The sequence below is a fragment of the Myotis myotis genome, unplaced genomic scaffold, assembly GCF_014108235.1.
Source record: "Myotis myotis isolate mMyoMyo1 unplaced genomic scaffold, mMyoMyo1.p scaffold_m19_p_8, whole genome shotgun sequence".
Lineage (NCBI taxonomy): Eukaryota > Metazoa > Chordata > Mammalia > Chiroptera > Vespertilionidae > Myotis > Myotis myotis.
This window is the reverse complement of record NW_023416390.1, coordinates 48,923,708-48,949,499: the sequence shown is the minus strand read 5'-3', so window position 1 is coordinate 48,949,499 and position 25,792 is coordinate 48,923,708. Positions and strand designations below refer to the sequence as shown.

The 25,792-nt window shown below is 42.1% G+C and overlaps 1 protein-coding gene across 1 annotated transcript in view; it reads right to left on the bottom strand.

Moving 5' to 3' along the window:
• STK39 (serine/threonine kinase 39) overlaps positions 1-25,792 on the bottom strand; it is a 271,030-nt gene that overhangs the window by 102,853 nt on the left and 142,385 nt on the right. Inside the window, exons 11-13 of the mRNA XM_036319707.1 lie at positions 7,520-7,642; positions 7,392-7,421; positions 1,389-1,451 (exon numbers count right to left, since the gene is read on the bottom strand). Coding sequence (XP_036175600.1) covers positions 1,389-1,451; positions 7,392-7,421; positions 7,520-7,642 — 216 coding nt within the window. The remainder of the gene's footprint in view (positions 1-1,388; positions 1,452-7,391; positions 7,422-7,519; positions 7,643-25,792) is intronic.

Here is a 25,792-nt window from a genome sequence, read left to right as displayed (position 1 = left end):
GAACCAGTAGACGAGGCCGCTGTTTATCTTTTGTGCCTTTCTCACCTCGAGCCTATTTCCTTGAATACAGATCACCAGTCATGATGCCTCCACTACACAGCCTACCCCTCCTCCTGTCAATCCCTGCACATGAGTAGACTTCCTGTTAGAGTAGAAAAATAAGGGATTGCAAGTCAAGCCTTGGCTCTGCCACTGACCAGCTATGTAACTGTGGGCAAGTCATTCTCTGAACCTATTTTCCCATTTACAAAATGGGGATAGATACTTGCCTCAAAAGGTTTCTGGGAGAACAAAAGAGTAGATATGAAAACAAGGCATAACCTGCAGCACGTTACACATCTCTAGTTATCCTAATGCCTTTTCCTGTTTGCTCTCTTTGCCTTCTGAATTATTATTATGCCTGGCTTGCCTTTCATCGTTCAACCAATCCCTCCAGTGTATCTCCAGGTGTTTTACTGAGTTGCCTGAAAGTCTGAAGACCTACACTGAACCCTGCCTCTGCGCTAACCAGCAGCGCAACCTTCATGAGCCACTTAACCACTGCAGATCTTTGCTTCCTCAGCTATAAAATAAGGGCAAGGACTAGATATCTCACCTCAGACATGCAATGGTTGCTTCCTGCAACCATGAAATCTCACTGTCTCCTCAGTATGCAACCAATTCATAAAACACAGATCAGGTAGGCTAGAAACGAACTCCAGTGGAATATGCAGACTTGGGGGGGTGGGAACTTGTGATTGCTAAAGCTATTGAGGCTTCATAGTATAACCAGTTTGAGCGCAGAGGGCTTGCCCATTAATTATTCAGCAAAACCAGATGGGCACCTGCACTCTGGCTCGCTGTCCACTGACAGGTCATCACCCTTCACTAGCACCCAAACCAGCTCTTGGCACACATCTTGTGTCATGTAACATTTAATACAAATGCATCTCATAGACACTAAACTATTATTTTTTTATAAGGCAAGTTGTAGATATAAATTGGCCCATAAAATTCAATGATAAAAGAATTAGGAAAACAGGTTACAGAAATCCAACCAGGAACAAAGAAGAAAAGTATCAATTAACTACAGTGTTTTATGGCTGGACTCTAACAGAATGGTGAGTCATTTTCTTTCCTTCTCTTATTTCACACAGTACCAGCAATTTCAGAGGCAGTCTAGCATTCAATTCTTGCTCTTGAACCCATCATTTAAAGGTTGGAGGCCCTGAAAGTCATGGTCAATAGTGACAGTATTCTTTTCTCCATGCCTATTAAACAAAAAGAGTTTACAGGCCCCTGATTTGGAAGCGCTACCCTGAAATTATCCATCTTTCTCAAGTGCTAGTTTTTCTTAAAAATCTATTCACAGAGCATCTTAGACATAAATGACTGGCGGAGAAAGATACCTGGGAGTCCTGCACAGAAAGGGACTGTATCTGCTCGGGTATGCCGCTGGCGTTCACCGCAATCTGTTAAGAGAGCCACCGTTACAGCAATTAAGGAAACCAAAATGAGACATTAGGGCCAGTGTGGTTGCACGAAGCCACAATTATCAGAGACAAACATTTTAAATAACCTAGGTAATTTTAAAGCAGTATTTCCCAACGTGAGGTCCTTTTGCTCTCTGCATTGGAATTACCTGGGACACATATCAAAGATTTCTGCCCTGCACCCAGACTAATTCAGAATTTCATGGGGACAGGAAAGAACTGTATCTTTAAGAAGTGCCCCGACTCACCCAAATGCTTTTAAAGAACCACAGTGCTGAAGTGAAAGGCATGGACTATTTTAAGCTCAGTAACAGAAAAATGCTCACGACCATTTTTTCTTACCCTATAATTTCATTTAAAGTTAAGGGCCTCCTAATGAAAGGATGTTCAGACTAGTAAAACCTACCCCTTTCATGATTACTTTCAACAATTTATTCACTGGGTTTCAAAAACATAAAGGGATAGCTAGATTTTTAAAACATGTTCGGAAACAGGAATGCCACAGTGATAGGTTCTATTTTTCTCTCGAAGTTGGAAACCCGGCCCTAATGTGATACCCAAAATATTTTAGCATCAAGCCCTACTTTTGTGAACTCTGCCCTGAACAAAAATTGAAAGACCAAAATAAACTCCAAGAGGAACAGCAATGAAAAAGGACGAAAAGGGAGTTTCCATTCCTAAACTTTTTACTATCAATTCTAAAATAACCAGAAGTCAGCAGAAATTCTTTGTACCAAGAGTTTCCTAAAGGTTAAGGGCATAAAATTCTTGCTCTCCGTGCTCTCAAAAATAAGTATGTGAGTAATAAAGTAACAGGGCAAGGGGGTGGATGTCTGCAGTTTGCTTTGAAATGCATGGCAAAATGAAGATAGACTGATGGGTGAATAGATTATGTGCATGTGATTAAGCAAATATAGTCGTGGTCAGATCCGGGGTGATAGGTATGTGCATGTACACTGTAACATGCTTCCCATGTTCCTATATTTTTTACACTAAATTCATACTAAATTGTTGGGGGCGGGGGATGACTACATTAGAAGAACAAATTACCTGTGTCCCTTAACCAGCCAGAGGGATTGCACCTGCGCCAAATGATTTCTTGTAAAGAATCTTTCAGGCCGAGCCCATAGTCTTAATTAAGGTTTGAGGTACAACCAAAAGGCACATCAGTGCTTCCAGAATCTCCTGCCTTTTGTCAGAGAACCACTGTAATCTGAAAACCTTCGTGGCATTTACTAGAGGTGACAACTTCTCTTTCCCCTGAGGAGCCCTCTTATTCCTGGGGGCTGGAGCCACATGCACTGTAGCCTCACTCCCTTGTGCAGATGTAACCGCACATGTAACCAAGGGGCCAGTCTAAGGCTCTCCCTGGTTCACGAGCAATGCGGGTGACCGCTCTGACCCTCTGAACATGTGCAGAGCTGCCCAGGAGTGGTGCAGAGGGGGGGTTCCCCATACAAACGTCCTCCTTGGCAACCACCTACAGGCCCCCAAACTTCACCGTTATAAACTCCATTCTGTCTGTTTGGGGCATGCCTTCTGGGCACACGTTCTTACAGAAAAGCTAACACACTAAGCAGCTGCCATTCATCAACAATATAAAATGAATTTGTCTATTGGAATTCTTTTGCTGTTAAACAATTTGCTTATAAGAAGCATATTTGAGAGAATGGTGTTTTGATAGGGGGAGGGAGAATACTAGGTTAATATTGGACACCGCCCTGGAAACAGGCCTCTGGACTGGCTGAAAGAGGAAAAGGTCCTGGAATGGAGAGAAGAAAGGGATAAGGTCTGCTTTCCAATTTGTCAGAGGGCTCTGCCTACTGTTTTTGGTTTCTGTTTTAAAATGACCGTGGCCGAAGGCAATCTGTTTATCTGGAGTGGATCCTGGAGCAGAGAAAGGACAAGGACGTAGTGGGCAAATGAGTGAACTATGAGTGTTCTGCGGGTAGTTGATGGTTATGCAGCACTGCTGGCTTCTCAGTTGTGACAAGCATACCAGGGTGACGTGAGAAATTAATGCAGGGGAGGAACCTGGGTGAGGAGTGTATGGAAACTCTGGGCTATGTAGACCTTTGCGAATTTCCCGCAAATCTAAAAGTATTCCAGCCCTAGCCAGTTTGGCTCAGTGGATAGAGCACCAGCCTGCAGACTAAAGGGTTCGAGGTTCAATTCCGGCCAGGGGCACATGCTGGGGTTGCAGGCTCAATCCCCCACAGTGGGGGCTATGCAGGATGCAGCCAATCAATGATTCTCTCTTATCATTGATGTTTCTATCTCTCTATTTCCCTTCCTCTCTGAAATAAATAAAAAATATATATATTAAAAAAATAATAGAATTGTTCCAAAAGAAAATGATTTTCAGAAATACAGATTTTTTTGGTCACAAATCTAAGTTTTCTCACAATTAGTTGGAAGCCAGTTACCTGAAATAAGAAGGCCTTTTTAAAAAGTGGTATGATAAAAGTATCTAGCTCAGACGTTCTCAACCTTCTGGCCCTTTAAATACAGTTTCTCATGTTGTGACCCAACCATAAAACTATTTTCGTTGCTACTTCATAATTGTAATGTTGCTACTGTTATGAATCGTAATGTAAATATCTGATATGCAGGATGGTCTTAGGCGACCCCTGTGAAAGGGTCGTTTGACCGCCAAAGGGGTCGCGACCCACAGGTTGAGAACCGCTGATCTAGCTAAAACTGTCTGTGATTTCAAAGGTTAAGTATAATAAATTTGGAGGGAGAAATCAAATCTTTCCCTCCATCTACAAATGGAGATATATGTAAAAACATGTATGAGAGCTAATAGGAACTTGGAAAACACAATGTCATCAGAAAAAAATTTTTTAAAGCTAAAGTCAGTTTTAATAATCATCAGGCATGTCACTCAATGGAGTAATATAAGCAATAAATGTAGCTTTCACATTGTGACTAATCTCTAGTAAAATTAACTCAACCTAAATCCACACCAAATGCATTTTCTCCCCCGAAAAAAATGTCAGAGTTGGGAAACAGAACATTTGCACAATTAACATAGCCTGGACTATAATAAAATTCTTCAATATGCCTCTTTTTTTAAAAAAAAATGTTTTTATTGATTTCAGAGAAAAGAAGGGAGAGGGACAGATAGAAATAATCACTAATGAGAGAGAATCATTGGTCAGCTGCCTCCTTCATGGCCCCTACTGGGAATTGAGCCAGCAACCCAGCATGTACCCGGACTGGGAATCAAACCGTGATCTCCTGCTTCATAGGTCGATGCTCAACCACTGAGCCACACTGGCCAGGCCAATACTACTCTTGTGTGTCCAAATTAAATTTTCTCTTCTTACAAGGCCACCATTCAGATTTGATTTGGGCCCACCCTAAAGGTCCTTTTTTTTTTTTTTTTTTTTTTAGCACTCACAAAGAAAATAACACTGCAAACTGATAACCTCTGTGGAAAGAAGTGACAGTCACAGGGGCGAGAGGAGCAAGAAAAAAAAGTGGCCTTTTTGTAGCTTTATTCAACTGAAGCCTTTCAAACCTTTCACATCTTTACTCTATGTCCCTTCTCCATAAGACCTACCTTGACCAACCTACTTAAAATTACAACCCCCTTTCACACTACTGTACCTCCACCCTTTCTATTTTCCCCCCATTATTCCTATTCCATGGAAAGAAACCAAATAATTTATGTATTTATGAAGGTTATTATTCCCGCTTATTCCCATTGGAATGTCAGCTCCAAAAGGATAGGAACCGCACTCTGTTTTTCTACAAGGTGTGGCTTGTAGCTCTGATACTGTTTTCCCCAACAAAATAAACTCCAAGAGGAACAGCAATGAAAAAGAACGAAAGGGAGAGTTTCCATTTCTAAACTTACTATCAATTCTAAAATAACCAGAAGTCAGCAGAAATTCTTTGTACCAAGAGTTTCCTAAAGGTTAAGGGCATAAAATTCTTGCTCTCCGTGCTCTCAAAAATAAGTATGTGAGTAATAAAGTAACAGGGCAAGGGGGTGGATGTCTGCAGTTTGCTTTGAAATGCATGGCAAAATGAAGATAGACTGATGGGTGAATAGATTATGTGCATGTGATTAAGCAAATATAGTCGTGGTAGGATCCAGGTGATAGGTATGTGCATGTTCACTGTAACATGCTTCCCATGTTCCTATATTTTTGACACTAAATTCATACTAAATTGTTGGGGGCGGGAGGGAGGATGACTACATTAGAAAAACAAATTATCTGCGTCCCTTAACCATCTGATTGCACCTGCACCAAATGATTTCTTGTAAAGAATCTTTCAGGCCGAGCCCATAGTCTTATTTAAGGTTTGAGGTACAACCAAAAGGCACATCAGTGCTTCCAGAATCTCCTGCCTTTTGTCAGAGAACCACTGTAATCTGAAAACCTTCGTGGCATTTACTAGAGGTGACAACTTCTCTTTCTCCTGAGAAGCCCCCTTATTCCCGCCCAACAGATAATGTTATCCAAATAACACATCAGTCAGACCTAGTAAGGAAGAACAAGTCTGACCTAGTAAGGATGGATGCAGCAACTATAATCCAAGGAGGATATCCTGCAGTGAACCAATAATGAATGCCTTTTGTGTCTATGGTGCTATCTGAATTATGTTGTTTGTTCTATATGTTAGTGAAACTGACCATTTTAGTTAGAGATGCTCTTAAAAATAGATTAAAAACCTTGACTATTTTACTCTAGATACAATAGGAAAGTGGTCAAGAAGAGGGCAGAATTCATGATACCGGGTAAAGATCATTCCTAAATGCCCAGGACATCTGTGTAGTCAATGTGTCCTACTGTAGAGTTCATCACCATCCTCACTAACTCATGGGATAACTTCCTTGATTAAACCATATATTTCATGTATAAAATGGAAAGATAAATTCATAAGCTAGAGAAAACAGGATGTGAAAGAGAGTAACCCAGAGAAAGCCAGCAGGCTGAAAAATCCTTTGACAAGGCCTGTCGATGTGACATGAGGATGAGAAGAAAACAGAGGGAGGGGACAATAACAGGGGAAGGTGTGGCTTGTAGCTCTGATGCTGTTTTCTTAGAAGGTCCAACTGCCTATTGCCCCTTAAAGTAGAATAGGTTTTATCCCACTTAATCAAAAGAAAATGTCTGCTGATTTAAAAAAGTTGGGATGGACTCACTTATAACCTGAAGTCTTCTATTGCCTTAATGAGAATTTACCAAGGTACACATTAATTACTAGGTCTGTAAAATATCTGGGCCATTTAAATATGCTCAAATTTCCTCTAGGAGAAATAGCACACATCCTTTGAACTACAGTCATCATTAGTCATTAGGTATTAGGATAATTAACCAGCTGGAGGAAGTGAGTTAATCAAAAGATGACCAAGTCTCAAAGGGAAGCTGATAAAAGTGTGTTCCTTGCCTACTTAGTTACCCAGGAGATTTAAAAATCAAGACCAACAGATTCAACCTAGAGTTGCTAGCCATCTTAATATGTTACTTTAAACTATAAATCAAAAAGAAATTTTTCCTGTATGCCTGCTATGTTTTCTAATTGACAGTAATACCAAGAGTTAGGATTAATTGTGTTACTAGTCTGTGCTAAGGACTCCAGAGTGCTTTTTGTAGGTGATTTCATCAATAATCATCAGGGCAACTTTGCAAGCATTGTGATCATCCCCATTTGCAGAGGAGGAAACTGAGGCTGAGAGAGTAAAGTGACCTGTTCCAATCTATACAGCTCAAAAGGAACTCAAACAGAATGGGGTCGTGCAAAGGCCAAGTCCATTTTCTTTTTTTCTAGCACTGCATGAGAAGAGTATTTTGAAGTCTCTTCCTCAAGTGAAACAAATGCTGATACTTCCGGGGTGGGGCTGGCAGGGCAGAGAATGAAGCAGCAAAAAAAATTAAAAATCAATAAAGAACCACCACTTACCTCAGGATTTTCTTCTTTTACTCTTCTTGACTGTAAAACAATAATGTATTTATTAATATATACACACACAAAAAAAAAATACCACAAAAATTGACACAGGTGAGCTAATCATCATCAATGCCATGTACCTTTTCTTGAGAAAAAGCTGCTTTCCCCTCTTCACTTTTTTCATCCATCTCGTCGTCACTCCACTCCCAGTCACCGTCCTCGGTTTTATGAAGGTGACCACTTGACCCAGGAACTCTTCTGACCTGCAAAGGAAAAATATAACAATTCTTCACCACTCCAATGTGAACAGTGCTTCCTGGCATTGCTACTCGGATGACATGGCACACACCTACCCTGAAAATAAGCTAAGTGGTTATGAATTCAGGGGTCGCCAGCAGTTAATACCCAGACACACTACACAGCCTCCAGACCCCCACACTCATCCTCTTTCTAAAGATACTGTGTTCTTGAAATGCTTTCCTATAAACGTGTAGAACAAAATATTTTGGAAGAATATCACACGCATCGGCCATTAAGGATCAAGTTCATTTTTAGCTTTTGCTTCGATTAGCACTTTATTAATTACTACACATAAAAAGCCACATGGTGCGCCTCCAAACTGCCTAAGAAATGCATGCGAGCAGTAGACTGCTGACTGAGAGAAGACAAGGATGCAGGCAGCCTAATGAAGCTACTAGACTAGAGGCATCAGCAATCTAAAACCTAAGTAGGAAAAGCAAATACCCTCTGTCGCCACCTTGCTCTTTCTCAGAACCTGACCTCATGCATGTTTTCCCAGGATTCTGCTCAACTTACTTCAGCAAAACAGCATCAGACTATTCTTAACACACCTTGTAGCACACTTTGAGACTCTGAGACTGCTAGGAACACAGCAAGATAATAATCAGCCATACCAGATAACCGAAAGAGATTACAATCAGTCTTCTGCAATTATTTCTTTAAAAAAAAAAATAAAACTAGGGTAGAGATGTAATCCACGGGGTATGCTTTCCAAATGTCTTTGTGGTTGAAAAAGCAAAACTTTTAAAAGGATAGTATGACTGAGAATGATGAGCTTCTGACCAAAGCCATTTGCCTTAAAATATAAAATAAATGGACTGAGCCGTAATTAAATAGAGCACTGTAGCAGATGAACACACTGTGACCATAACCACCAGTGATCCACTGATTCAGAGACACTTCACATGGAAAGGGGCCTTGGAGACTGTTTAGTCCAACCCCTCATTTTACAGATGAAAAGTGGCCCAGACAATAGCTACAAGCGCAAAATAAAGGCAAGAAAAAAAGTCTCCAGACTCCCATTCTACTGAGAGAGTCTTCTTATGCCATTGAATAACTGTGAAAAAGAAGTTGTCTAAATATGTCCTGTGAAGACTTTGAAAGACTATGAGTTTGAAGAAAGGCTTTTTTCCATAATAGAAACTACTTAGTTATTTCATGGGAGCTTCATTAATCTGGAGAGGAAACCCACAGAACTTATATGTAAAGTGAGCACTTATACATTTTCCATCCATGTGAGGTCATAAACAATGCAGGCTCAGGGTTGGGTCTGATTTTATAGGTGGAACCTATAAAAGTAACCTGATCACTTGTCTAGAAGATTTGAGTTCCAACATAGAAGTAAAAAAAAAAAAAAAAGGTTAAAAAGCAAGTAAAAGTCCTTATTAATAACTGCCAATAGTTACGCTCAATTTAAAAAGAAAAAGAGCTTTTTTTTCCACACCAAAATTTTTTTTTAAAGAACTCTCCTTCAAAACACTTAGCACTTAGCGAAACCCCTTCTGAGCTTGGCATAAGTTATTTTTTTCCGCTTGCATTTTGAGTAATTGAAAAGACTTACTCTAATGATAGTGATTTTAATGGTGCTTATGAAGATGCTGGCAAAGTATGGCAGAAAAAGTGCTGAAATGCACTTCAGTATTTTCAGAACAGATTGTTCATTTTAAAGCTACAAAGAAACGGATAGGAGAAAATAATTTTCTGTTGACATATATAATAAAATTAGTTATTGTCTTAACAACACTAATCATGAGCACAATATAGAGGAAGATCTGTTAGTAACTACATTTAAAAGAAAGAATTTAAAGCTACACCTATCACAAAACGAATTAACTGAACAGTGAGAAAACAGTATAATTGTGTTTTAGAAAGAGAACAAAGCTCCTTTTACTGAAATTGTAAACCCAAGCATGGTTAATGAATTAGTATTCTTCAAGTACTCATCTAAAAGATTATACTAAGTAAATCTCTCTCTTCTGAAAACACTCAAAGACAGTGCAGCCTCATATCCTGAAATTTAGTTTATGCTCCTTTTCCTCTGTGCATAAGATCTGTCAGTTTCCTTTCTACAAGCAGGATCCAACTACAGACAATAAAATGGCCAGCTTCTATTTCTATGTTGTTTTAGAACCCTGGCTGTCTCCCTCTTGGTTTTATTTGCTGGAAGAGAGAAAGATAAAGCAAAATGTCCAGGCTCTAACAATGAAAGAAATGGTGCCATGGACCTTTAAGTTGAAAAAAATAAATGTAGAAATTAAGGCAAAGAACATTCAAAAATCTGTGTAGCATAAAATATTCACATAACAATAACAAGAATAAGAATACAAGTTTGGAAAAAAGCAACCGTGTAGGTTGTGGTGGTGTAAAATAAAGAAAAAAGGTTTAAAAAAAAAGAATATAAGTTTGTTCGGACCTTTAAACAATAAATATTGGTTGAACAAATAAATGTAGAAGTTAAGACAAAGAACATTCAAGAGTCTATGTAGCATGCGATAATGGCATAACAATAGCAAGAATAAGAATGCAAGCTTGTGCATTCGAATGCCCTCTCAGTTTACTGGAAGGGAAAACACTTGCTGCACAATTTGACACCCAGGCCTCACTGTGTGTTTATGTGACCCTGACTTCTACCGAAGAGACCAGAAAGCAATAAAATGGCCATCAAAGTTCTATCCTTGCAGGGAGGATAGGAAACAAATACTACCTTTTAGAACCAAGGACACTAAGTCGCACATAGTTTAACAAATGGGGTTCTTATTTGGGAACTGAAGAATATTCTACAAAATAAAAATTTCAGAACAAGATGTATAAATGCTGCTATTCCCCCCAACCCCTACAATAAGGCAAAGGGAGGTTTTCACCCTCAGGACTCTGCATTATCTTTACATTGTTCTTTATTCTATTAAATTATTTACTTAGTAAAACCAAGAAACAGGTGGTAGAATGCATTTTTATCTCTCTGACTTTAAAAATATAATCTATGCACATAGAAGCATTGAACAGACTGTACAACCTATGAGGGAAGGCGGGGGGTGAGAGGGTAAATGATCAACCAAAGGACTTGTATGCATACATATGAGCAAAACCAATGAACATAGACAGTAGGGTGGCGAGGGCTTGTGCTTGGGGGAGGGGGTGGTGGGGGAGAGATCAATGGAGGAAAAGAAAGACTCATGTAATACTTTAAACAATAAAGAATATATATATATATATATATATATATATACATATATATATATATATATATATATATATATATATATACATTCATTACAACGACTCTCAGAGAAATAAGCTTAACTGTGATAGAGCTATTCACAAACCCACCAACTCCTGTGGTCACAGCTGGCAATACTGAGGTTAGAAAAGTCTTATGTGGAGTAACATTTATTCCCAACACTGGGAATCAAATACAACTGAACAGTTCTATGTATATCTGAAAAGGAAAGTAATATTTCTTCCCTTTCTCAAAACAGCACCTTTATGAAAATCCACTAAAGAAATGAAGTCCTGATTCATCCAAGAAAAGAAATCAGGCTGAGACAGGCAGAGGAGCCTGTAGTTAGTTCGCTGGCTGGTGGCCTCGGAGTCAGAGGTCAGAGGCAGAGCAGTCCAATGGGGAGAGTGGCAGAGGTGAGGCAAACAGGCTGACCAGTCTTCCCCAATGGTGCCCCTCTGATCTGAAGCGTCCTGCCCCTGCCTGACCCCAGAAGAGGAAGCAGGATTTGAATGTGAGAGAACCAGCGGATGAAGTCCCTATGCGGGGTGTTAAATGTTAGAAATGGAAGCACGTTTCTCTAATACACTCTAAACGAGGGGTAAATGTGATTTCTTCATTGTTTGTTTAAAGATTTTACTGCTGATCCCAGAAAGACAGAAAACAAAGATGTACCGACCCAAATGCCCACCCGCTCCGAGGCAGCACCCAGCAGCTCCACAGCCACCTTCACTTCTCCTTGGAGGCGGGACTTTGGAATCTCCCCGGAATGGCTGTCCCTGGCATTGGGAATCCTGCACCCCACTTCCCCACTGGTTAGACAGACAGACAGACTGCATGCCTGACTGCAGCCTGAACCCAACTAACCCAGGAAACAGCACCCAGTAACTTTTCTCTTATCAGGCATTCTACACACTGGAAGTACAAAACATGTCTCTAATCAACTGCTGTTTCTAATGGCACTGCCAAGCAAACAAAACCCAGTGAGGTTCCAGTAATAAACACTTTGCTGTTCCGTAACTTGCCACCTCGACCACCACCTCTGGCACCTCCGTCCCACACCTACTGCCTGGCCTCACTGTGCTCCGCGGCACTGGGTCCTCGTTGCCTCTCCCATCAGCCCCTGCTGGCTTCACCCTGTCATACCAGGTCTGGGGCTCACAGCTGACTCCTGATGGTGCACTTATTAGGGCCCCACGCCCCTGCGCCCTGGCCCGTCCAATCTACACCTGGGGGAAAGCTGCAGGCTCGGCCCAAACATTCACTCTGCATGGAGAATAGCCTAGTGCAGTGGTTCTCAACCTTGGCTGCACATTAGAATCACATGGGAATCTTTTTAAAATCCTGACTTCTACTGAAGAGACCAGAAAGCAATAAAATGGCCATCAAAATTATATCCCTGCAGGGAGGATAGGAAACAAATACTACCTTTTAGAACCAAGGACACTAAGTCGCACATAGTTTAACAAATGGGGTTCTTATTTGGGAACTGAAGAATATTCAGTGGCCACTGGCCACTCCTAGTTGGGGCATTAGCGCTGCTGCACCCTGCCACTCCCTAGACCAGCAGCGACAGCATCAGCTGGGAGCTTGTTAGAAATGCTGACTCGTGGGCCCCACCCACCCCAAACCCACTGATTCCTAATCTTCCTTTAGCAAGATCCTCGTGCAGGTGTGAGAAACACTGTGCTGGACAACACTGCCAATCACTGTTAGCCTATTCCTCTCCCCGGGCCAAAATACCAGCAGTTGTCAATGGAACAACAGTTAACCACACTCTGAGCACTTGAAATATATTGGCTAATGTAATCTTCTCCGTAGCCCTGTGAGCTGACAGTAATTTTATCAGCCCATTTTTCAGAGGGAATACTGAGGCGTGGCTCATCCTGGCTCAAGCGCATACAGCTGGGAGAGGCAGTGCTAGGAAGTGAGACCAGCAGTCTGACCCCACCTCTCCACCGCTAGCCTCTGCCTCTGTTACTCACAGGAGAGCCCGATCTCAGCCGCCCCAATCACTCCGAATAACTTCACATGAGAGCACCAACTTACACCCAGCCGTTCTCTTCCTAAGAAGCTTCCTCAGGCTCTCCCCACTCCTAGCCTGTTTCCCTCCAGCGTGTAAGGAAACTGGATTCCTTCTCCTTTAAAGACCAATGTATCCGGCTGTGCTCCTCATTTATTTCTTCAAGACACTGACAGCCAGGCCCTGACTCCTCTCCATCCATCACAGCATAGCCATGTTTAATTCTCTCTTATACTTCTATTCACAGAAGGGGGTGGAGGTGGGGGGCGGATGTGCTTCTTGAGCAGTCCCTCTGTCATTTCCCTGTCAACGTTTTTCTAAAGAGCAGCCCTTACTTCCTCAGCCCATCCTCACTCACATAAAATATTACCTGTTCCCCACAGGCCACCAAAACCTCTCTCTCTCATATTCCCCAGGATTTAATGACTTCACAATTGCACAGTTCAGTGCTCCTCTCTGTTGCCACAAAGCTATCTTATAGACCCAGCTGAATCCCATTCTTTTACTTCACACTCTCTCCAAACCTGTGTTCGTGTGCTTCTCCTCCTACTTCTCTCTCCTACTGATCCTTGTTCTCAGTCTTGACCACAAACAGGCTGCTCGTAGCTCTCTAGGCACTGTCTCCCGCGTGAACACCCTCTCCACGCCCTCTCCTCACTCATTAACCTGATGACCTTAGAAACTTCATCTCTCAGTCTTGCTTTCCAAATGCTCTTTTGGAGATGAATGCCTGATGGATTTCTAGCTCTCCACCTCCAACCCATGTGTTAAGGCTCCACCCAGCCTCATTCTGACACTTCTCCAGTGTTGTCTGTCTTAACACCTCCATGCTGGATTGGCTCACACTGGCTCAGGAGAGCCACTGTTAAACTTTCAGAAAGTTTGTCGGACAGTTGATTTCGCATTAGTCGCTTGATGTTGGCCAGAGTAGAAATACTAACACAATGGAATGAGAAAATGCTACATGCCCCCCCCCCAACCCCCGCCCCCAGCTCAACCCCCTCACGGCCAGAATGCCAGTTTTCAATGTTCACCGCCCACCACTGACAGTAAAACTTAGCTCATGGAAACATAACATTTGACAAACCCAATTAACATGAATTTAGTAGCCATTCCAGGGAATAACTACTTTACAATGGCAAATATCTCCATTTTATTATAGAAGCCTCTCAAATCTCACCTTTAAAAGCAACATACTAATTGATTTTTACGTACCAAGCACATATAAGTACTGGGGAGGACTATATTAATATTACTCAAATTGATAGATATGACTTGGGATAACATTTCTTGTAAAAGCAACATGAAGAAACACAGTGCTATGTATTTTTGATGAAAGTGAGAAGGGTGTCCTCTGAAAAACTGTGTTAAGATGATGCAAAAATTGGCTCCATGATGATTATGCCAATACTGCAAGTCAGGAGCCTAAATAATATTGCTTCATACAAAGTGAGAAAGAATAACTAATGTATTTCTAAATAAAAATGTTTTTATGTATGTTATCTAACACAGATATATTATACTAATAAATTATTAGAAGGAGGTATTTTATTTCATCTATGTTCTCAAGTGTTCAGGTGTTCAGAGTGACCAGAAAACTGTTTTCTAATCTTTAGATTTGGAAAGAAAAGTATCACAGTATTTTCAAGTTTCCTTTATAATTAGGAATGCAAGATACATTTTTACAAACAGGATCAAATATTTTATACCTGTTCATTTTTCTGCAAAATGGACATATAGATCCTTGGCAATTAAAGCATAAAATTAGGTTCTCAAACGTCCTGTAAGTATTAATATGATAATAGGTAGATGATAAAATTATTCATTTGTTTATGGCAATTTGGAACCTTGATTATTTGATAAACTATTTGGGAGAAGTAAAATGTAAAAGATGGAGAACTACTGAGCTAGTCGACATTGTTGTTTGTACCTATTAATCCCCGAAGTACATAAAAGTTTTATTTCTACTAAGCATGTATATATACACACACAAGGTTGTAGGAATTGTCTGCCTGTGCCTGGCTTAACAAGGCACATAGTTCCTATAAGCTGTTTCAATCACAAAGCATTTAAAATTAAATTTTATTTGGGGTTAAAAAACAAAAATCCTCCCAAATTCTCCCACCTGTCATCTTGGCAAAAGGCACAGTCATATAAACTCCTTAACATGATGCCTGGAACATAATAAACACTAAGACATGATAGGTGCTATCATCATAATACACTTCATCTTTCTCACAACCAAAATCTATCAAGTGTTATATTCAGCAAGTTTTACCTCCTCTGCTTCCATTGTGCTGGGTCACGTGCTCTTCAATGTTGATCTCTTGGATCCCCCATTCAAACTGACTGCTAAACAATCTCCGGACCTCTAATCTCTTGCCTACTTTATCCTTCATACGCCTCTAGGCGCACATTAGCATTATCTCAAACAACAACAACAACAACAACAACAACAACAAAAATACAACACACAAAACCAACACCAGGAACTCACTACTGCCTACAGAATGAGTCCAGACTCCTTCATATCCAAGTCTCTCCACACCCTCACTCCAAATTACCTTTTCAAGACTTTCCCCCCATCAAATCCCTTCAGGCAACCCACAATCCAGCTGTGTACAAATTACATACTTTCACAGCTCTCCCTTTTTAAATATGAATTACATACATACGCTGGCCTGATCTGCCCTTCCACACTGGCTATTTACCTCTTTTCTTCTCATTGAAGAGGCTTTTGCCTTTGCCATTCTTCCAACTGGTATTTTGCCTGCACCTTATCATTCTACTCTGTATTACAGTCAACAAAAGACAGACGGATCAGTAAACTCCTTCAGGAGAGAGAGCTAGCCTTAGCCCTTTTAAAGAACCCATCACCTATTTATTCATTCAGTCAACAAAGTTTTATTTAATGCCTACCTTGGTGACAAGCTCTAGAGCAGCGGTTCTCAACCTGTGGGTCGCGACCCCTTTGGGGGTCGAACGACCCTTTCACAGGGGTCACCTAAGACCATCGGAAAACACATATATAATTACATATTGTTTTTGTGATTAATCACTATGCTTTAATTATGTTCAATTTGTAACAATGAAAATACATCCTGCATATCAGATATTTACATTACGATTCATAACAGTAGCAAAATTACAGTTATGAAGTAGCAACAAAAATAATTTTATGGTTGGGGGTCACCACAACATGAAGAACTGTATTGAAGGGTCGCGGCATTAGGAAGGTTGAGAACCACTGCTCTAGAGGAAAGGTGAATAAGATAAAAGCCTATACCTTGGCATAGTTCACAATCCAGAGAGGTGAACAGACATTTATGTGAATAATTTCAATAAAATGTGATTGCTACAAGGAAGATAGGAATGCTGTGAGACTGTGGAACATCTGTCCCTCTGTGGAGGACAGCATGGAGGCTGGCTGTTGATACAAATGCTCTTGATGTTTTTAAATGTAAAAGTATGTCAAGTTAAAACAAATTTCCTCTGCACAGCCTAAAAAGCGATGTGTCTGTGAGTTTGTAGCCGCTGCTGTACACCAAGTCAGAGGGTTTAGAATCAGACAATGGAAAAACCCAGAGGGGAATGGTCATATTTGGAGCCCTGAACACAAGCTGACATGTACTGAGGCTCGAGGGCGACAAAGGCCAGAGGGAAAACAGTACTGCTCACTGATCCAGTTACTGCTGACATGTAACTAATCACCCCAACTGGTCACTGCAGCAACACGATCACAGAAGCCCGGGGCAGTCAGGCTTGCTCCCTCGCAGGCAGGGCTCCAGGACAGGTGCCACAGCTCCACACTGACAGCGAACGCAGGAGGACAAGCCCTTTCCAGGTTCCTGATGCACCCAATCAGTGCGAGATCATGAAAGGACTGTTGTTGTAAGAAGGCTGTCACGGGGGACTTAAAGGAAAAGCGTTATTGGACACTAGCTAAGAGACAAGAGGAGCCTGCTATGCAGTGACAGTTTGGCAACAGTGATACGTACGGGATAGCGGGAAATGGAAACATACATGATGAACTCAATGACCGAGCTACAGAGATTTCCAGGCAGAATAGTTAAAGTGACACCTGGGTTCTGCTTGCTGCCTGAGATAAAATGTGAGCAGAAAGAGAGAGCTAAAGAACACGTGATTTAGTATAAAACGGTCTCTCAATCCCAGTCTGTCCGGATGCCGAGCAATTCTCAAATCAAGAACCGGCTTCAGAGCAAGGATCAAATCCAATCCGGGACATGCCTGAATGACACCGCTAAGACTTCAAAACGATTTAAGGCACTGCCTCCTAGACACTTTCAAACTGACCCAAGGCCTCCTAAGGATCTGAAGCACACCTTGCAGAAACTCCACATTAAATAACAAAGCTTCTAAGAATCTTAAGGGTTGTCCCTCAGCAGTTTCACAAGGAGCTCAAAGCAGACAAAGCATCTTGGGGTCATGGTTCTTGTCAAATGGCGTGAACCCAACAAGATTCACAGAAAACCCACAAGGTGTGTGCGGGTTGTATTTTTGTTTTTTTGTTTTTTTCAGATATTTGTACTATGAAATGATTGCCAGGTTAGACTAAAAGAAACAGAGAATACAAAATGAAGAGCCTTCAGATCCCCAAACTTTTGGGGGCAGGAAGCGATATGAGAAGGCTACTCAGCCACAGATGCTGGCTGGCTGGCTCTTTCTTAAGAAAAAGGATGACTTACAGAGCAGAGCCAAGGCCCAGAAAGTGGAAGCGAGAGCCACAGAGGACAGCAGAACAGGAACTGATAAGGAGGGCCTGGCAGGAATCCAGAGCTGCATGACCCGTGTGCCTCCCGTTTTCCCACGCTGGGGCAGGCCTTCAAGGTACCTGCCCTCCTGCTGTGCTTTGGCTGGGAATCGAGCCGATAACTGAGAAGGGCACTCAAGGAGCTATACCCCAAGAGCTGGTTCTCAGGAGCCTCGTCTGCACCCAGACCTGATTTAGATGGCAGGTCCCCGACTCTGAGCCTGAAGCCATGATGGGATGCGACTTCCGGAGAATCCTGGAAGCACAAGAGTACACTTCGCACAGGAGAGAAATGTGAATCGTTGTGGCCAGATGGTACACCAGGGCAGAATGTTTTTTTTCCAAAGATGCCCATAACACCATCTCCTGTCCCATGTGTTCTTCCAAAAATCTTGCCACTCCACTCTCAAATGATGCAGTCCCTCCATAAATCTTGGTGGGTTTGTGACTCACCTCTAGCCAACAGAACTAAGCAACGTGGCAACCAGGGCCAGGACAGAAGAGCTGATGCAACTTCCACCTTGCTCACAGCATGCTTACAGCTGATGCCTTCAGCCATCCCGTAGCAGTCTGATTGCTTCGAGGCCTCCATGCTGTCAGGTACCCAGACTAGGCTGGCCCCGCAAAGAGAAGGCCTGACCACCTGACTGCAGCTGCGTGAGACCAGAAACCTGCCTGCTGGGCTCTCCTGAAACCCTGACCCACACAAGCTTCACAAAATGACTAGTGTCTTAAACTGCTGAAATTTGGTTGATTTGTTGCACAGCAATAGATGGTCAAGATAAAGATGGTCACAAGGTGATGTATTGAATTTCATTTTTGTATACTTGATAATTCTTTGAAAATGAGTAGGTCATATTTGATACCAGGAGAGATAACAGACTCTACCATGCTTTGCTTGTTGGTCAGTGTTTTCTGTGGACATTCTGGGCCTCTGAACACTCGGGTTTTAATTTATACTTACACATTTTTTCCCATCAGCCTGTTATTACTCATTAAAATACCAAGAAGAAAAAAGCCCATTTCTATTAATCACAGATAAGTGGCTACAGCTAAATCTTAGACCTTTTAGCCCATGATTCATATTAACATTTTTTGACCTCTTGGAATTCAGTGCTTATCTAGTTCTGCCAAAATCTGGCATTTCCTTTTTTTCTAAAATGTAAAAGGATAGAATAAAGAAACGAGAATATTAAAATGTTCTGTAGGCAATCAGAAAAAATGTAGAGAAACAAAGACTTTTATAATTTAGTAATAACAATTCAAAACGCTGGACTAGTTCAGTGAAGGACACACTTGTAGCAACTTCCTTATAATATTTTAACATTTTCTAATGTGAAAAGAATCAAATTTGATAAATGTTGCTCTTCAGATAATGATAATGGGATTTTGTAACTTTGAAAACCCAACATGAAAGGGCAATGTCTTGAAAGAGAATGTTCTGGAAGAAGCAGCACAAAACACAGAGAATTAGATTCCTTATTCCATTTTAATCCCATCAAACCTCCAATATGGCATTTCCCCAAGTTAGGGTGACAATGAACAATGATAACAGCTGAGGAGCCAAAAAAGCCCCATCCAATTTTGCAACTATTGTCTTTGAGAACTAACGCTCCTGCTGGGAGGGGTGCCAAGCTGATCTGTAACTTTAGCTAATAAAGAAAACAATGGAACGCTCTGTCCTGGTTAGACAAGTAACACAAATGAGAAAACACACTTCACAGAAAACCAAAGGGAAAATAATAAAATAAATGTTTGGCACTGAAGCAGAGTGGAAGCTCTGGATACAGCAATAAGTTGCTAAGTTAACTTAATTGCAGAAAAAGGAGGGGGTGGGAAAGAGAAGGAAGAGCATACAGCCAACTGAATACGACTCCAGGCAGTGGCAGGACTAACTACTGGAACCAGAAGAATTCCAACAAGCAACAGAGAAACACACTGCGATGGTCAGGTTTAGGTGTCAGCGTGGCTGTGCTATGGCCCACAGCTACTCAGCCAAACAGGCATCTGGATGCTGCTGTGAAGTCATTCAGTAGATAGGACTGAGGTCCATTATTGACAAGGAGATTATCCTTGATAATCTCCGTGAGCCTGATTCAACAGTGGAAAGGCCTGAACAGCTGAGCTGAGGCTTCTACGAAAAAGAAATTCCACCTCCTGGCCTGCCCTTCCTCAAGGCCTGCCTTATGGATTTCAGACTTGCCCAGCCTGCCGCCACTGTCACATAAGCCAATTCCTTGCAATAAATCTTTTTGTAGATCTCCTACTGGTTGTAGCCTGAGAGACACGCACACTAAATCCAGCGGCCTCACTATTGGTGCTGGAAAACAAATGGCAAAGTAGCAAGCAGAAGAGCAACACCAATAAAGCATCCACTTGCCTTTGGTAATGGAATATGTTAATGTCCCCAAATAAAACTTAAGAGAGTTGAACAGAAAGGATAATACAACAAAAAATAACTAAGGTGATATGAACTACCACAACTTAATACAAACTATTCTTACCTTACAGAAACACCCAACATAAAGTTTAGGGGTTACTAGTTAAACGTCATTCTGTGAACTCTGTGTAATATAATCACCAGCCCCTTGGAAAACGTTCTGGCTAGAACTAAATGTGCACCAGGAATAATGACCCATGAAAGATAACCCAATGCACTGAATTTTGTAGAATCGAAACAGCATCCAGGCTCTAGAGCTCTTGCATAGACCACAATACAGAAAATACCTATAATAATAAAAGCGGAATATACTAATTAGACTGGACGACCTTCTGGACAAAGCCGGGGCTGCGAGGGAAGCCCGGGTCCTGGGTGCCAGAGGGAAGCCGGTGCGGGCAGCCAGGGGAAGGAATGCCTACTCTTGCACGAATTTCCTGCATTGGGCCTCTAGTTTATGATAAAATTTCACTAAGATACCTGATTTTCAAAATATACACATTTATACAAATATTTTATTTTATTTTTTAAACATTTTAGAATAACCTTTAGATGTCAGTACCAAAGAGTTCTTTCATAAAAAGTATTACTAACTGCCCTAAAGGCACAGTCTAGCTACTTCTCAGCTTATAACTCCCTGAATGTCAGCTGAAGATTCTCTAAAAAAGCAGGTCCCTACATACAAGATTTGCAGCACGCTCTCCATGATCAGGCACCAAGCACCAAGTCTTAACGCAGAAAGCAGCTGCTATGCCTGTCGGCCAGCAGCAGAACCGTCCTGCATCTCGTGGTTTATCAGGGTGTGAGGCTCAAATAGAGGCACGTTTATTCTTATTCTTTCCGGTTATAAAATCAGCACAGCATCCATGTTATGGAACAGTATGTAGCCAGTAAAAAGTATCAAATACATCATCAAAATGGAAAAAGCTAGTAGAGAACCGAGCATTCATCGCTGTTTAACATAAAAAGAAGGGAGATACATATACCCATTTCTAGATGCATCTGTACGTGCACAGAACATTTCTGGGAGAATTTATAGGACTTGGTGATGGTGTCTGGGTTGAGAGGGGGGCTTCTTTCTCACTATATTGTGCATCTTAGGGAACTGCAATAAGTAACACCCCTCTGCCCGTCTCTGGTTCTGAACTAATTTAGAAATAACACCAATAAGCACAGAGAAGTCAATATGTCATCATTAGTCCTTATAAGGTGATATTTGAGTAAGAGGCTTAAGTGTTGAGCCAGCAACCTCTCTTGATGAACTGAGCCTTGGATTGAGACAAGACTTACCTACCGGCTCCCCAGCAAGGATGGCCAGCACATTCCTCCCTCACCAGGCAGGGCACAGTGGCTGAGTGTCCTCTATCTGCGAGCAGACCGGCTCCAGGAGAGAGGGAGGGGAAGGGGCTGGGCCATTTGCACCTGATTTCCCCTCCGAACTCACCAATCAGATGAGTCTTTGGGCGGAGAGAGGTCAAGAATGTTTTGCTCCAGGAACATTGGCAGTAGGGAAGAAACCGTTCTGCTCCCTCTTCACCCAGTATATCCCTTTGCAGCATTTGAATTTTTATCACAATTATGTAAAATGCTGTCAGTCAAAACCCAAGTATTTAAAAATTAAAGACATACATACCTCTTTAAAAAAAAAATTCAGACAACATGGTAATGTGTAAAACAGAAAGTAAAACTAACCACTTCCTAATTCTAAAAAATGTTCAAAGATTATTACTTTTCCTAGAGGGGAAGTAGTGATGGAAAGATGAGTTGCCTAACAAATTTTCTAGAACAAATGCAAAAAAACTTCTAAAACCTTGACATGACAGTGGACTCAAAACAAGAATATCAACTCATGTTCACCAGCTTTTATTACAATAAATGTAACAATTTATGATTTCCAACATTTCTAATATTTGATTTTTATGCAATGAATTCTGGAATAACCCCATTATAATGAGCTATTGATCCAGTCAATGAAACTATCACCAAATTTTTGAACACACAGGAAAAGTAACGGTAAGAGTTCATGTTTGTTAATGCTCTGCCTTTACATTTATCCTAGCTCCTTAGATGAGTTTGTGTTCTTCTAAATTATGTCTACAAAAGAATGGATGCTGTTGTTTTTGTTCTGGTATTTGCTACAAATTAAGAAAATTTAAAGCTGAGAAAGCATCTGCCCTGGGGATAAGATGTAGCTAAACCTATTCTCAGTCCTTATATTTAGAGTCCCTTGTACTTAGTAAGCACCAAATAGATATTTGTTAACTGAATGGATAACATTTTTCTGCTGCTACCCTTCCCGCAAAAGCTTTGCCAAAAGAAAATCTTCCACCAGGAGGGAACTTCTCCCCATGCTTCTCCAATCATTTCCCCGTGGAGAGCAACAGAGGCTAGGACATATTGTCATAGAGTTACTAAAAGGAGGTGAGGGAAAAGGCAAGTGAAGACCCCATTACTTCCTGAAACCCTTTTAGATCTTCATGTCCATAGTCCCCAAATCCAGAACATAAATGAAGTTCGCTGCCATGAACAAACCTTGATCTGTGAACAGCACCCCGAGCATACTCCTAGTGCATGGACACAGGGAATGTTAATTGATCAAACGAATGAATATGTAATCCTAGGCTGAAACACTAAGGCACAGGGTGGTTCTGGGCCAGGATGTCTCAACCGACAACTCAAAGGCATTTTATCATGTCCTCAAAAAACATTCCCTTTTGCCATCATGGACCATGTCATTGTGGTGACATGGCAGAGGTGAATATAGGGAGGCTACGGGACTTACTCATTCTATCCGCCCAGGCAAAGCACCAGCTGGTGTCAAGAAAAAGCTGGGCCTTCCTCTAAGCACCTGACGATCCTGAGAGGGAAGGCATAATGATTCTAAATGCCAAATAACAACGAAGATGACGATCAAACTAGATGGGCCCGTATGCCTCTGATATGACATATGAACATCCTACTGGGCTGGAAATAATTCAAAGAAGCAAACAGGTCCCTGTGGGTTCGCTGGAATCACATTCCCGTTGTAACCAAAGGGGGAGGAGAGCGAGGTGGGGGGTGGGGGGACTAAAGAACATGAATTACATGAATATGTAATCCTAGGCTGAAACACACAGGAAACTAAATTTAGGGGAACTAAATTTGGGGGAACTAAATTTAGCTGATTCAATTCTCATTTCACTATCCTGCTGTCTGCAAAGGGCAGACACTTCAGTGGGAGTTTAGTCAGACAAGAAAAAACACCCGCACAGCACTGACTGACACTCTGGCTTGAAAGATGCCAGCACAGGTTTGAATTAATAAGAGCCCCTGACGACCACAAGGTCTACTTGTGGAAACATGCCATGTGTAAATTTCTATTCTTTCCCCCTCCATCTCTCTTTACAGATCACTCCCCTAAGTTACCATCCCACATCTCACTCATTCAAAAGCCTTAAACATATGATGAGGACATAAGGAATTCCCTGCATGGTCATTTCCACTGGAGACGAAAGCCTGAGGAGAATGAGACAGGAAGTGCCCAGACCCCTGCCCGAATCCGGGCGCTACAGCGTCGTTCTCTCAGAAACCCCTTCCAGCTGTTGGAGCCACATTCCTTGGTTCGCGGGTCAGACAGGCAGAAGGATGATCATCCCACGTGCAGACAGAGTGACACGTACCCACAGTAAGTGCCAAAAAAACAGGCGAGAAACAGACCTTCAACTCCCTCCTGCTCTTGGCTACTACACTGCACTACATTCACTTTTGTTTTAAAGCTTTTATTTAAATGGAACTGTTCACAGGTTGCTGTAAAGTGAGAACAGAATGAACCTTATTCACCCTCTTCAACAATTACCAACATTGTGCTATTGAGATTCCATCTTTACACCCAAACTCTTCCTGCTTCAGTGTGTTTAAAGTAAATCTTAGACACCATACCATTTTGCCTGTAAATGCCTAAACACACGTCTTTAATAGATAAGGACATTTTAAAACATGATCACTCTGGCTGGGTGGCTCGTTGTTTGGAGTGTTGTGGATTCGGTTCCCGATCAGGGCACATACCAAGCTTGTGGGTTTGATCCCCGGTTGGGGCATGTGCAGGAGGCAGCCAATCAATGTTTCTCTCTGACATCAATGGATGTTTCTCTCACCTGGACCAAACACCAGCCTATGAACCTGGCTGCTGCCTCCAGTCTTGTCCCTCTAAACCACCCTCCCTCCATACTGCCGCCAGGGCAGTCCTTCTAAAGGCAAACAGATCATTGCACATTTCTGCTCCAATCCTTATCACAGTTCCCCCAGCGCTTTCAGGAAAAACACACACATGAAAATAAAAAAAACACCTTCAACTCCTCCTCAAGAGATGTGACATTTTGTGCTCTATAGCAGGGGTGGGGAACCTTTTTTCTGCCAAGGGCCATTTGGATATTTAGAACATCATTCGAGGGCCATACAAAATTATCAACTTAAAAATTAGCCTGCTGTATTTGGTCCAACATTTAATTAACTCACCCCTAACGCCTGGGCAGGGCCAGACCAAAAGATACTGAAGGCCTCACAGGACCCATTCCCCACCCCTGCTCTACAGCCTCACCTCTGAGTATCTTCTCTCCACTTCAGCCAAACAAACTATTGTTCTTCCGATACATTTCCAAGTACTTGCCCATGCTGGTCCCCCCACTTGAAATAAGCTTCTTCCCTTTGGCGGAGGAAGACTACCACACGTCCTGCACAGGATGATGAAGTCCTTGTCTCCCCCACCCTCCGCCCTCCGCCCCCCGCCCTCCTCTACTGTACACATGTCATCCTAGTATTGATCCTCATGCTCGACTGCTGTTTCCTGACCAAGTCCTCCCCAAGGCTGTGGGACCTCCATCCCTGAGACACCCAGGCTCAAGTCCGTACTGTTGACTTTCATTCTAGTCTGGAGTTACTTACCGAATAAGACTGAGTCTTATCTCTGCAGCCCCAGCGCAGTCCTGGAACTTGGACATGAAGAGTAGGTGGGCACCAAATGAGTAACTGTCTCTGTGAACCGCTGCCCTCCAGGACCCTGCATGACGCATACCCCACCTCACTCACCTTTATCCTCCTCCACCCGAGCTTCTGAATTTACACAAGCCTCCCCTGACCTCAAAAGCCTCCTCACATCCAAGCTCACATGAAAGTCTCTGCCCTTTACCATAAAACTTTTTAAAAATTACCTACTTTCACTTCCTCATCATCTCTTTACTCATTAAATCTTACCATCGAGCTTCTCCCCTTATGATTACAACTGAGCTAAATCCAATGTCCTTTAATAAACACTCATTCTCCTTACCCTCTCTGCAAAATTCAGAACTGCTGGCCACTTCCACCTTCTCAGCTCCTGTGACAGCATGCCCTCCTTGTCCTCCAACAGCTCTCTCTCCTCCACCTGTCCCGTAACTGTTCCCCCAGGACACCTCTATGCTCTCTGTAATGTCCTCCTTAGCAATCTCATCTAATCACATGGTGTCCCCATCATCTCCATGGAGAAAAGGGCCAAATACAGCGCTCTTCAGAGACAGTCTCTCCTGAGCTACCCATTCCCTCAGCCTGCGGGACACCGCAAATGGAAGTCCCAGTGGAACTTCAAACTCAAATAGATGCCAACAAACTCGCATCCATCTTCCCTCCTAAATGCCCCCTGGGACCATCCTCC